The sequence below is a fragment of the Drosophila simulans genome, chromosome X, assembly GCF_016746395.2.
Source record: "Drosophila simulans strain w501 chromosome X, Prin_Dsim_3.1, whole genome shotgun sequence".
In the NCBI taxonomy this organism is placed as follows: Eukaryota; Metazoa; Arthropoda; class Insecta; order Diptera; family Drosophilidae; genus Drosophila; species Drosophila simulans.
The window spans coordinates 16094248-16108124 of NC_052525.2; the positions used below are offsets into that span (position 1 = coordinate 16094248).

The 13877-nt window shown below is 51.5% G+C and overlaps 2 protein-coding genes across 2 annotated transcripts; one reads left to right on the forward strand and one right to left on the reverse strand.

Moving 5' to 3' along the window:
• The first annotated feature begins 285 nt into the window (after positions 1-285).
• Positions 286-13855, forward strand: LOC6740171 (CAD protein). The gene is made up of 8 exons (XM_016181129.2): positions 286-568; positions 1603-2374; positions 2428-5679; positions 5743-5847; positions 10368-10507; positions 11192-13016; positions 13074-13457; positions 13530-13855. The coding sequence occupies exons 2-8, from the start codon at positions 1616-1618 to the stop codon at positions 13737-13739; spliced, it is 6675 nt and encodes a 2224-aa protein (XP_016039685.1). The 5' UTR covers positions 286-568; positions 1603-1615; the 3' UTR covers positions 13740-13855.
• Positions 5869-9890, reverse strand: LOC6726166. Its single transcript, XM_002107106.4, has 2 exons — positions 9078-9890; positions 5869-8943 (listed from the first exon to the last, which is right to left on the reverse strand). Exons 1-2 carry the CDS (start codon positions 9692-9694, stop codon positions 6309-6311), a joined length of 3252 nt encoding a protein of 1083 aa, XP_002107142.2. The 5' UTR covers positions 9695-9890; the 3' UTR covers positions 5869-6308.
• Positions 13856-13877: the final 22 nt, after the last annotated feature.

The window sequence follows — 13877 nt, forward strand, 5'->3', positions numbered from 1 at the left end:
AGTAACGTAAGAACATTTATCGATAGGTGTGTGACCTACTATCTTATCTGCGCTATTGTGATTTCAAATTTGTGACTTACCATTTAAATGTTGCTTATTTATTTCCTTTGGAATACTTTGCAGGCAAACGCATGAAAACATGTCATCAAACTTTGCTCAGATTATTACTAATATCTTATCTTATTTGTAACAATTAATGAATAAGTAACGTTCCAGCCAAGTTCCCAACCCGCAATATTACTTCCAGCTTAGTTCCACACCGACGAGCTGAGCTCTTGCTGTGGCATTTTTTAGCACGTAATGCACGAAGATTCCGAATCAACAAGGCGGTGAATTCAGTTGCTCGACTTTGATTTTCCAGACGTTAATTGGAGTCAATTTGCAAGCAAACACAGTTAAATGCTCAAATCAAACACATCGGAGCAGTGCGAAATTAACCAGCTCTAAAAGCGGTGTCGCAAAGTAAACAAATCAAGTTGTCAATCGAATTTTAGTCGAAACCAAAACGTGTTCACAACTACAAGTGCAGCAAAGAGAGAGCTTCGCTTGAAAGTACACGGAATCGCAAGTGAGTTGTAGTTGTAATGGGTGCAGATGGGAGAAGGATAACTTGATGGCGATATAAGTGCATCGTAGCTTAAGGATTCTCAATTGGTTATTCCTCAATTCCCTGCCCAAAGTCCAATTCAAAATCAAAGTCAATGTTATTGTTATTCTTATTTGCTGACCGAACCGGTTTCCAACTGGAGCCAAACTTCTCACACGTGCTTACGCACACACAAAACGCACCCTCTCACACTCGCTCTTCCTCTTTCGGCTCCGCCGTTAGTCGTCGTGTAAACAAACCGTGAATGGCAATATCAAATGACAACAACAAAATGAATCGCTTGATAAGCAGTGTCCATTCCCAATCAGAACCGTGTTGTGCCCCGCGCAACATGTTGCCAGACAGGCAAATACATGCATACAATTATCTATCGCGGCTTCCTATTCGAATCTTTGTATATTTTCTTGGGCCGGCAAACTGTGTGCGTGTGACTGTGTGTTTATAAACACATGTTGCTTTTGCGGCGTATTTGATATGTTGGTACCCTGCTATTGTAAAGTCTATGGGTGTACAAGACATGGATCAACTTAAATAAAATAGTACGTTTTGGTGCTTGGGATTAAAAGTAAAAGAAAAACTACCTACGGTTGGGAAAACTATAATATGATATTTGGAAGTGCCGAAATATCCTTAAAGGAGAATTAATTCAATAAGTATATGTATATATATTTTAATATATAAATCATAGCATTAAAAATATTAATCATAAAGATTTTAATCATAATTATTTGAAATTGCGTGCTTTTTGAACAAGATAACCTGTGGAATTAAATTACATTTTTTAAAATCGAGGGTATGTACGCGTTCTACATATAACTCATTAAGTAAAGTTTCCAGAATCGCCGAATATTGTTATCAGATTTTCGACTCAATTTTGTGTCTACTTGCCTTCGTAGAGATATGATCTCTTAATTAATTAACTTTGCTCGTTTATTTAAGACAGTTTTCGAGTTAAAGGTACTAAAGAATACCCTATGGTTTCCAATCCTCCCCAGCAACTCGTCCAATATGGCCTCTGCGAACTGTTACCTCGCACTGGAGGATGGCACAGTGTTGCCCGGCTACTCCTTTGGCTACGTTCCCCCGGAGAATGAATCCGATGTGGGTGTTGGTGGCGAGGTGGTCTTCCAAACGGGCATGGTTGGCTACACGGAGGCGCTCACGGATCGATCGTACAGTGGTCAGATCCTGGTGCTGACCTATCCACTGATCGGTAACTATGGGGTGCCAGCTCCAGATGAGGACGAGCACGGACTGCCGCTGCACTTCGAGTGGATGAAGGGCGTCGTCCAGGCCACCGCCTTGGTGGTGGGCGAGGTGGCTGAAGAGGCATTTCACTGGCGCAAATGGAAGACGCTGCCCAATTGGCTGCAGCAGCACAAGGTGCCCGGAATTCGAGACATCGATACTCGAGCCCTGACCAAAAAGCTGAGGGAGCAGGGAAGCATGCTAGGCAAGATTGTCTACGAGAAACCGCCGGTCGAAGGTCTGCCCAAGTCCAGTTTCGTGGATCCGAACGTCAGGAATTTGGCCAAGGAGTGCAGCGTTAAGGAGCGACAAGTGTACGGGAATCCCAATGGCAAGGGACCCCGGATCGCCATTCTGGACTGCGGACTGAAACTCAACCAGCTGCGCTGCCTGCTGCAACGTGGCGCCTCGGTGACCTTGCTCCCCTGGAGCGCTCGTCTCGAGGATGAGCAGTTCGACGCCCTCTTTCTGTCTAACGGACCTGGTAATCCGGAGAGCTGCGACCAGATCGTCCAACAGGTGCGTCACAATGGATTCATTTGTACCTAATGTACCTAATCTTTTGTTTCTAGGTGCGAAAAGTGATTGAGGAGGGTCAAAAGCCCGTCTTTGGTATCTGTTTGGGTCACCAGCTGCTGGCGAAGGCCATCGGCTGCTCCACGTACAAGATGAAGTACGGCAATCGAGGACACAATCTGCCCTGCCTGCACCGAGCAACTGGACGCTGCCTGATGACGTCGCAGAATCACGGATACGCGGTCGATTTGGAGCAGTTGCCCGACGGCTGGTCGGAGCTGTTTGTGAATGCCAACGACGGCACCAACGAGGGCATTGTCCATGCCAGCAAGCCCTACTTTTCGGTTCAGTTCCATCCGGAGCATCATGCTGGGCCGCAGGACACGGAGTTCCTGTTCGATGTCTTCATGGAGAGCATTCAACAGAAGGATCTGACCATTCCGCAGCTGATCGAGCAGCGACTGCGTCCGACTACGATTGGCATAGATTCGGCTCCGGAGATGCCGCGCAAAGTCCTTATCCTGGGATCCGGTGGACTGTCCATTGGTCAGGCTGGCGAGTTTGACTACTCCGGCTCGCAGGCCATTAAAGCCATGAGGGAATCAAACATTCAGACAGTGCTCATTAATCCGAACATAGCCACCGTTCAAACCTCCAAGGGAATGGCCGACAAGTGCTATTTCCTTCCCCTAACACCTCACTATGTTGAGCAGGTGATCAAGTCGGAGCGTCCGAACGGAGTACTCCTCACCTTTGGCGGCCAGACCGCCCTCAATTGTGGCGTGCAGCTGGAGCGAGCCGGAGTGTTCTCCAAATACAATGTTCGCATTTTGGGCACACCCATCCAGTCGATCATCGAGACGGAGGATCGGAAGCTCTTTGCCGAGCGGGTGAACGAGATTGGCGAGCAGGTGGCGCCATCTGAGGCGGTGTACTCCGTTGCGCAGGCACTGGATGCGGCCAGTCGCTTGGGTTATCCGGTGATGGCTCGTGCTGCCTTCTCCCTGGGCGGACTGGGTTCCGGGTTCGCCAACAACGAGGAGGAGCTGCAGAGCCTGGCCCAACAGGCACTGGCCCACTCGAGCCAATTGATTGTGGACAAATCCCTGAAGGGTTGGAAGGAGGTGGAGTACGAGGTGGTGCGCGATGCCTACAACAACTGCATTACCGTGTGCAACATGGAGAACTTCGATCCGCTGGGCATCCACACGGGCGAGAGTATAGTGGTGGCCCCATCGCAGACCCTCTCGGATCGCGAGTACCAAATGCTCCGGAGCACCGCCCTGAAGGTGATCCGTCACTTTGGCGTCGTTGGCGAGTGCAACATTCAGTACGCCTTGTGTCCCCATTCGGAGCAGTACTACATTATCGAGGTGAACGCCCGACTGTCGCGCAGCTCCGCGTTGGCCAGCAAGGCCACCGGCTATCCACTGGCCTATGTGGCCGCCAAGTTGGCTTTGGGATTGCCCCTGCCAGATATCAAGAACTCGGTGACGGGCAATACGACGGCCTGCTTTGAGCCATCCCTCGATTACTGTGTGGTCAAGATTCCACGCTGGGATTTGGCCAAATTCGTGCGGGTTAGCAAGCACATTGGCAGCTCGATGAAAAGTGTCGGTGAGGTGATGGCCATCGGTCGCAACTTCGAGGAAGCGTTCCAAAAAGCCCTGCGCATGGTGGACAGCGATGTGCTGGGCTTTGATCCGGATGTGGTTCCGCTTAAAAAGGATCAGCTGGCCGAGCAGCTTTCGGAGCCGACAGATCGTCGTCCCTTCGTCATCGCCGCTGCTTTGCAATTGGGCATGGAACTTCGGGAACTGCATCAACTAACAAATATCGATTACTGGTTTCTGGAAAAGCTTCAAAGGATCATCTTCCTGCAGTCCCAGCTCACTCGTAATGGCAGTCGAACCGATGCCGCTCTGCTGTTGAAGGCCAAGCGTTTCGGTTTTTCGGACAAGCAGATAGCTAAGTGCATCAAGAGCACGGAGCTGGCTGTTCGTCACCAGCGGCAGGAGTTCGGCATCCGCCCGCATGTCAAGCAAATCGACACGGTGGCCGGCGAATGGCCCGCCAGTACCAACTATCTGTACCATACATATAATGGAAGCGAGCACGATGTGGACTTCCCCGGCGGGCACACCATTGTGGTGGGCTCGGGCGTCTACCGTATCGGATCCTCCGTGGAGTTCGATTGGTGTGCCGTGGGCTGCCTGCGCGAACTGAGGAAGCTACAGCGACCCACCATCATGATTAACTACAATCCTGAAACGGTGTCCACCGACTACGATATGTGCGACCGCTTGTATTTCGAGGAGATTAGCTTCGAAGTGGTCATGGACATCTACGAGATGGAGAATAGCGAGGGCATCATTCTGTCCATGGGAGGCCAGTTGCCCAACAACATAGCCATGGATCTGCATCGCCAGCAGGCCAAGGTGTTGGGCACATCGCCGGAGTCCATCGACTGTGCCGAAAATCGATTCAAGTTCTCGCGCATGCTGGACAGGAAGGGCATCTTGCAGCCGCGTTGGAAGGAGCTGACCAACCTACAGTCGGCCATCGAATTTTGCGAGGAGGTTGGATATCCCTGTCTGGTTAGGCCATCCTATGTGCTTTCCGGTGCGGCCATGAATGTGGCCTATTCCAACCAGGATCTGGAGACATATCTGAACGCCGCCTCCGAGGTGAGCCGCGAGCATCCGGTGGTCATTTCGAAGTTCCTCACCGAGGCCAAGGAGATCGATGTGGATGCAGTGGCAGCCGATGGACGCATCCTGTGCATGGCAGTTTCGGAGCACGTGGAGAATGCCGGAGTGCATTCGGGGGATGCCACGCTGGTCACGCCACCGCAGGATCTGAATGCGGAGACCCTGGAGGCCATCAAACGGATCACATGCGATCTGGCCAGCGTACTGGATGTCACCGGTCCCTTCAACATGCAGCTGATTGCCAAGAACAACGAGCTGAAGGTCATCGAATGCAATGTCCGTGTGTCGCGATCCTTTCCCTTCGTCTCCAAGACGCTGGACCATGACTTTGTGGCCACAGCGACGCGTGCCATTGTGGGACTCGATGTGGAGCCACTGGATGTGCTCCATGGTGTCGGCAAGGTGGGCGTCAAGGTGCCCCAATTCAGTTTCTCGCGCCTCGCCGGCGCGGATGTCCAGCTGGGCGTTGAGATGGCCTCCACCGGCGAGGTTGCCTGCTTCGGGGACAACCGCTATGAGGCGTATCTGAAGGCCATGATGTCCACGGGCTTCCAGATACCCAAGAACGCCGTGCTCCTTTCCATTGGCAGTTTCAAGGTTTGTTGGCCACTCCATTGATTACATATTGGTTACTCCATTGATAACTCCATTCCTCTGCAGCACAAGATGGAGCTGCTGCCTTCCATACGGGATCTGGCCAAGATGGGTTACAAGCTATACGCTTCCATGGGCACTGGCGACTTTTATGCCGAACACGGAGTTAATGTGAGTATATTTATGTCTAGAACATGATCATGTGTTATGATCATTGTGTGCTTATTGTGTTCATGCGACTTTAATCAAAATCCATTGGAGATGCGAGTCAACAAAGTTGAGTGGTTCCAGTGCTCATTTCCTACTATTTATTTTCCCTGACTTGGTTAACAAATTGAACGGTTGCGCCATGTTTATTTTGCATTATTTATTTGCGATGGCTTTGGTTTACAAATTCAATAACATTATTATCATAGAGAAATTACGTTGATTTCAAGATTAGTTATTATGAAAATATATATGGCGCACATGGTATGGACAATATTTATGGCCCATAACTATATATAATTCTATCTCTATCTCTAGCCCTTATCACAACTCGTTTATCTGGTATCAATATATCAATATATGTATCACTAATCGCCGGGATTTAGCAATTTGGCTACTATATGGTAGTATTATCTTTATTGTCACTAGTTGAATGCGCCCTTGAGCTTCTGTGCGTTGCGCTTGAGGATCTCCTTGATTTCATCCCGTTTGGCCTCGGATGGGGCCACTCTTTGGACCAGTTGCTCCGTTTTGCTGCCCAGCATTTGCACCGTATCCGTGTCGAGGGAGAGCCTCTGAAGGATTCCGTTCAGTGAGAGAAGTGATTCCTCCTTGGCTGTTTCCTCCGATTTTGATTCCATTTCCGTTTCCGGCTCTACGCTATCCACTTCAGGGGAATCTTTTGGTTCTCTGTCCCTTTGGACTTTAGGTGCCCCTTCTATGCGACTTTTTATTTCGCGCAGCAACGCGCTCTTGTTCTCCTCCTCCTCTAGGGTTTCAGTGGCGTTCGCATCCTCTTGGTGGTGAGCTCTTAGAATCCCATGGAGCTGTTGGTTTTCCAAATGGGGCATATGCTTCTGCATGGCCAGCGGTTCTGGAGTGTGTATCTGCACGACGTGCTCCTGGAACTTGATGGATTTCCTTGGCGCTGGCGGAGATTCAACCACCGTGGGGGGACTGCCGCCGGATGTGGTTGGTATATGCGATTCACACATGCGTTCCATATCGCTGGCTGCGTTCTGTAGTTCCTGCACGAAGTGCTGTGCCTGCTGGGAGCAACCGAGGTGTTGATAGAGGCGGCACAATCTTTGGCCATGCTCCAGATAAAGCTGCGCATGTCCACGGTTGCCAAACCGAATGGCACGAGCCAACATGGCCAGCGAATGGTCCAGCAGAAGCTCGACCAGATTGCTCCTTCGCAGGATCTCCAAGCCGTTGTTCAGTTGCGGTTTCGCTGCTTCCTGGCTCTTGGAACCCTCCGGATTGGAGCGTGCCAATAACAATTGGCGATCCAGGGAGTCGAGCGAGCAGCGTCTTTGTTCCGTCTCCGAGATCTGAAATTGCTGAGTCGTCGCCCTTAAGAGCTGTGTCTTCCTGCGCAGCTTTCCTCTCGAGCGCTCCTGGTGCTGAGCCAATCCCAAGAGTCCCTTGGCATCGGTGATCTCCGTCCTCTCGGTTTTTTTCTTTTCCACCTGTTGCCCGGCATTGTTTTCATCACGGTTCTCCAGAGCGGGAAATCCCTGACGTGGACGCGAGAACTTGCCGCGTCCGTGCAGCTCCAGGTAATCCTGGCTAAAGAGATTCTCCAACAGTCGCTTATACTCCAGTTGCGGGTAGAATTCCGGCGCGTGCTGAAGATTCCTCAGTGCCTGGATGACATGCAGCAGCGGTTGCTCCGCAATTCCGGCCATTATGCTGCGCAGCTTCATCAGCGTATCCTCTGGGACATGCTCGAAGAGATTCCGCCGCTCGATGAAGTAGTCGCTCAAGTGTTTCTTGGCCAAACAGGCGTCGAAGGAGCGAATGAACCGAACCAATCGCTCGCCCAGAAACTCCTCTGGCCAATCATTGCTGTGCTGCTCACACTGCCAAAACATATGGGCTCTCAGCTGCTCGAGCAAAGCTCCCGGTGATTGGTCACAGGATGTGGATGATTCGTCCACAAAGGTTTTGACCAGCAGCTTCATTAGTTGGAACACCTTCAGTTGCATGGGCGTCAGGCAGTGCCGCTCGAGAAACTGCTCCGCCTGGGGAAAGACAATGCGCCACTCCAGTTCCCTGAAGGGATTTCTCGAGCGCTTTGGTGCATAGCCCACTGGTACGACATGGAAGCCCATGGAGCGGATACGTTTCTTCATCTGCTCCGTCGGCCATTGGAACTGTTCGGCAGTATGGAGGTTGGTCAAACGGGGACGAGCCCTCAGCCAGAACTCGAAGGCGCAATCCGGCCAGGAATTGGGCACATGAATGGCGGGCACCAGCTCCTCACGAGCGGTATATACACTACAGCCCCGATACGAGCACGCGGCCAGCTGGGATTGGCTGATGCCCAATTGGTTGGCCAAGTGATGACGCAGCACCTCTCCAAAGTACAACATGAACTGCTGCGAACTGAGGTAGCACTGCTGCAGTTGCTCCACATGACACTGACGAAGCACCTCCACCGTTTCATAGCCAGCCGGTGGATATTTGCGATGATCGGAACTCGCCTCATCCTTCTCGTCCTCGTCACTGCTGGAGGCGGCGGAGGATGACTCCTCGTCGTCGGTTTGCTCTAGCCAAGGAGGCAGACAGTTGGCCAAACGGCGAATGCAACTCTCCGGCAGGACATTCCTTTGAAAATTGAAATCCCGACCGAATCGCAGCTCCTCCAGCGATCGCGGAGTATTCAGTCTGGCCAAGTAGACATAATCGTAGTCCCCCGAACTGTAGCCAGAGGATGGGGAGTTGGATGCGGAGGATCCCACATCCCCGTAAATGCATTCCTCATCGCTGCTGGCCGGCAAAGATAAGCTGGAGCTACTGGGCGTGCCCGCCTGCGGATGCGGCAATTGGTCGCGCAGCTTGAGGCGCACGTAGCCCATCCATCTGGTCATCTCCATCAAGTTGACTAGCTCCGAGGGGCAGGGCGTGGTTCGGTAGTAGTCCGTCTCCAGGAGCACCTTGCACAGTGCCGCCACGGTGTCGTAGTTGGCATCGTGCGGTCGCGCCACGTCCACGTTCTCAAAGACCACATAGGTCACGGGTTTCTGCAGCAGCTGTGGTGGACTCTTCGAAGATCTGGAACAAGGTATAGATTTATCAAAACCAATTTTAAAATGAAAAAAGAGAAGATCATAAAATGTTGGCAAAAAAGTGTAGAAAAATCCAGAAAGTATATATACACATGCACAAAGGATAAGGAGAAGACTTACGGCGGCTTGAAGAGCAGGTTCCTGGCGACAGCCGCATCGATGGCGCTACTTTGGAGCAGGCTGTGCTCGGCCAGCTTCTCGGCGGAGCAGTTGCGTCGCCTGTCCACGATTTGGGCATCGACCACGGCCATCTCGGCCTCGAAGTGCCCAAAGAACTGGACTCCCATAAGCAATTGGTTCAGCAGGAAGGTGTGCAGCTCGCAGTCCAATTGGTGCAGGGTCCTCTGCTCCACGGTCCGCTGGAACTCCTCGCGCTGCTGCTCCAATGTTCTGGCATACAGGGCACTGACACATTCGGTGGCCGTGCTTCCATTGCTGCCGCCCAGTAGACGCAGTTGCAGGGCGAGATCAGGATGGCTTTTTCCGCTAATGTGTCGTCTGTGAATCGATCCACCACGACCGGAGAAAGGTCCTCCGGCGCTGGCAGATCCGGATCCTGCGCCCCTCTTTCGGCGACGTTTACGCGCGTTGCGCTTTTGGAGCTTCTGCAGCTGGCGGAGTTGCTTCTCCTCTTGGCGCCGTCGCCTCTGTAGGCGTTGGGCTGGAATGCCCGCCTGCAGGGCATTCGGCGTGGCACTGGAATCCACCTGCTCGGATCGCGACCAGGAGCAGCCCATACTCGACGGACGATCGCTGATTTGTGACTGAATTCCGGCTGATAAAGTGTGCAATCTGCGATCGGAGTTCACCAATCACCAATTACCAATTACCTGCGATCTGCGATCTAGTAATGACACTGGCAATCGGAAAGATAAGAGCTGAACGACTCTTCCGGCCACCACCTCCTCCGGCCCAATTATCCATTATCAGCCAGTTCCTGGTGCTCCAATGAAAACGGAATTGATTTCCACTTCACTGTGCCGCACAAACAAAACTTAAGGAGGCGTCTAAAATAGATGGTCTTCAAAGAAGATATTATATAAAAAGTGATCTTTAGAATTCTTATCTTAAAATAGTAACTTTTTAGTAGCTTTTTTTCTGATAGCACTCTTAGTTTAATTGAATATTTCTTATTCACTTGTAATTTTTGTGCAAGATTGTACATATCTGCACCACTGTGCCATTGCTATGGCCTGTTGCTCTATTGTCTTTGTTGTAGACATGAAAGATCCATAAATAATGGTATCTATATGGTGTACTCTGGGCAAACAGTTGATTGAAAGTGGAGTTGGTGGCCCGGATGACGATGACATGTGTGGCCTTGGTGATGATCGGTCGGTCGCATTCTTTATATATAATAGATATATTATGTACGATTATATATATGTATGTGTGCTTTTGCCCTTGCAGGTGGAATCTGTGCAGTGGACATTCGACAAGACGACTCCCGATGACATCAACGGTGAGCTGAGGCACCTGGCCGAGTTCCTGGCCAACAAGCAGTTCGACCTGGTCATCAACCTTCCGATGAGCGGCGGGGGTGCCAGGCGGTGAGTACGATTCGATGGTGACTCTTTTTAATGGCACCCAACGATAAGTTAATGCGCTAGATCGTTCTAGATTATATATACCACTAAGTTGGTGATCCATGGAACTTGAGCGAGAAGTCCGCAAGTGCAAATAGTATTTGCATTCTAATTGTGTTTAGCTATATAAGATATACATAGCTGTATATAGCTAACCTACTTAGATAAAAATTCAGTTTTCAGGGGTATTAACGATTTAATGATTCAATATTCAAACAAATGTTAGTCACTGGGATTGTTAGGCCTTGAACACAGTTTGCACAACAATTGGGCATATAATATTTTAAGTTATAAAAAGGGCTTGTCTTAATTCCATTTCTTATCTGACTCAGACATCTTAAATGTTATTTATATTTTCTATAAAGCCCACTTGAAGTGCAAAGTACTTATAACTGAGTGCAAACTGATACACGAACGATATATTTTCAGTGTTTTTTTTATCTTTGATTAGGTTATTTTCAGTGCAATCAAAATTGAAGATAATTCCGATCCTATAAAGTATATCTATTCTAAGCATCAGTCGTGTCCGTATGTCAGTTTGTCCGTATCTTTTTACGCAAGCTATTCTCTTATTTTTAAAAATAGAGCAACATTCTTTCTTCAATTAAGAATCATCCAAGTAAATATAATTTCCTGATATTATTCCAGAGTCTCCTCGTTCATGACCCATGGCTACCGCACCCGTCGCCTGGCCGTGGACTACTCCATTCCGCTGGTGACCGATGTGAAGTGCACCAAACTGCTGGTGGAATCGATGCGAATGAACGGTGGCAAGCCGCCAATGAAGACGCACACGGATTGTATGACCTCGCGTAGGATTGTGAAGCTGCCGGGCTTCATCGATGTGCATGTGCATTTGCGGGAGCCGGGCGCCACGCACAAGGAGGACTTCGCCAGTGGAACAGCAGCCGCTCTGGCTGGCGGAGTGACCCTCGTGTGCGCCATGCCCAACACGAATCCCTCGATCGTGGACAGAGAGACGTTCACCCAGTTCCAGGAGCTGGCCAAAGCGGGAGCTCGATGCGACTATGCCCTGTATGTGGGGGCCTCGGATGAGAATTGGGCGCAGGTCAACGAGCTGGCCAGTCACGCGTGTGGCCTTAAGATGTACTTGAACGACACTTTTGGCACCCTGAAACTGAGCGATATGACCAGCTGGCAGAGGCATCTCAGCCACTGGCCCAAGCGGTCTCCCATCGTTTGTCATGCGGAGAGGCAGAGCACAGCGGCTGTGATCATGCTGGCCCACCTCCTCGACCGTTCCGTGCACATATGCCACGTGGCGCGAAAGGAGGAGATCCAGTTGATCCGTGCCGCCAAGGAGAAGGGCGTCAAGGTGACCTGCGAGGTGTGCCCGCATCACTTGTTCCTCAGCACCAAGGATGTGGAGCGTTTGGGCCATGGAATGTCCGAGGTAAGGCCATTGCTCTGCTCTCCAGAGGATCAAGAGGCTCTGTGGGAGAATATTGATTACATCGATGTGTTTGCCACCGATCACGCGCCACACACGCTGGCCGAGAAACGTTCGGAGCGTCCACCGCCTGGATTTCCGGGCGTGGAGACCATTCTGCCGCTCCTCCTGCAGGCCGTTCACGAGGGTCGTTTGACGCTGGAGGACATCAAGAGGAAGTTCCATCGCAATCCGAAAATCATCTTCAACCTGCCCGATCAGGCGCAGACCTACGTGGAGGTGGATCTCGACGAGGAGTGGACCATAACGGGCAAGGAGATGAAGAGCAAGTCCGGCTGGACACCATTCGAGGGCACCAAGGTCAAGGGACGCGTCCACCGTGTGGTTCTCCGGGGCGAGGTGGCCTTCGTCGATGGCCAAGTGCTGGTGCAGCCCGGCTTCGGGCTGAATGTGCGCCCCAAACAGGTGCCCTTGGTGTCGGAGGCGTCCCAGGATCTGCTGCCCAGCGACAACGATGCCAATGACACCTTTGCCCGCCTCCTCACCTCCGACGGACCCGGGGGAGGCGTACATGGAATATCGACCAAGGTGCACTTTGTGGACGGAGCCAACTTCCTGCGCCCCAACTCGCCATCCCCACGCGTCCGTCTGGATTCCGCCAGCAACACCACGTTGCGGGAGTACTTGCAGCGCACTACCACCTCAAATCCGGTGGCCCACTCGCTGATGGGCAAGCACATCCTTGCCGTCGACATGTTCAACAAAGATCACCTCAACGACATCTTTAACCTGGCACAGCTGCTCAAGCTGCGCGGTACGAAGGATCGTCCAGTGGACGAGCTGCTGCCAGGCAAGATCATGGCCAGTGTGTTTTACGAGGTCAGCACGCGGACGCAGTGCAGTTTTGCAGCTGCCATGCTGCGTTTGGGAGGCCGAGTGATCAGCATGGACAACATCACGTCGTCGGTGAAGAAGGGTGAGAGCCTGGAGGACAGCATCAAGGTTGTGTCCAGCTATGCCGACGTCGTGGTGCTCCGTCATCCTTCGCCCGGAGCTGTAGCGGTGAGTAGGAGTTCGTGGAGTTCGTGGAGTTCTTCTTAATTTGTTTATTTCCAACAGCGCGCAGCGACCTTCTCCCGAAAGCCGCTGATCAATGCCGGCGATGGCGTCGGGGAGCATCCCACGCAGGCGCTGCTGGACATCTTCACCATTCGCGAGGAGTTTGGCACTGTGAACGGACTGACCATCACCATGGTGGGCGACTTGAAGAACGGACGCACCGTGCACTCGCTGGCCCGCCTGCTGACCTTGTACAATGTGACCCTGCAGTATGTGGCGCCGACTAGCCTGCAGATGCCCCAGGAGGTTGTCCAGTTCGTCCACCAGCGCGGCGTCAAGCAGTTATTTTACGGCGGTCTTGAGGGTGTGCTGCCCGACACGGATGTGTTCTACATGACTCGCATTCAGCGCGAGCGTTTTGATAACGTGGAAGATTACGACAAGGTAATAAGGGTGGCATTGTCTCCATTTAACTTGATATACTACTTGCTCACACCCACTGGTTTCCTTCGACAGTGCTGTGGCCATCTGGTGCTGACGCCTGAGCATATGACGCGTGCCAAGAAGCGTTCGATTGTTCTGCATCCGTTGCCGCGTCTGGACGAGATCAGCCGGGAGCTTGACTCGGACCCGAGGGCCGCCTACTTCCGGCAGGCGGAGTACGGCATGTACATCCGCATGGCCTTGCTGGCCATGGTCGTTGGTGGACGCAATACGGCGCTCTAGAGGATTTCCCCATGGAAGACCCACCATCTTTGACTCTCTACTATTTTTTTGTATACTATATTTTATACCACACATGTACGCAGCTGCATACGAATATATTGATCCATTTGGTTGAATTATTTGTTTTTTTATGCTTGT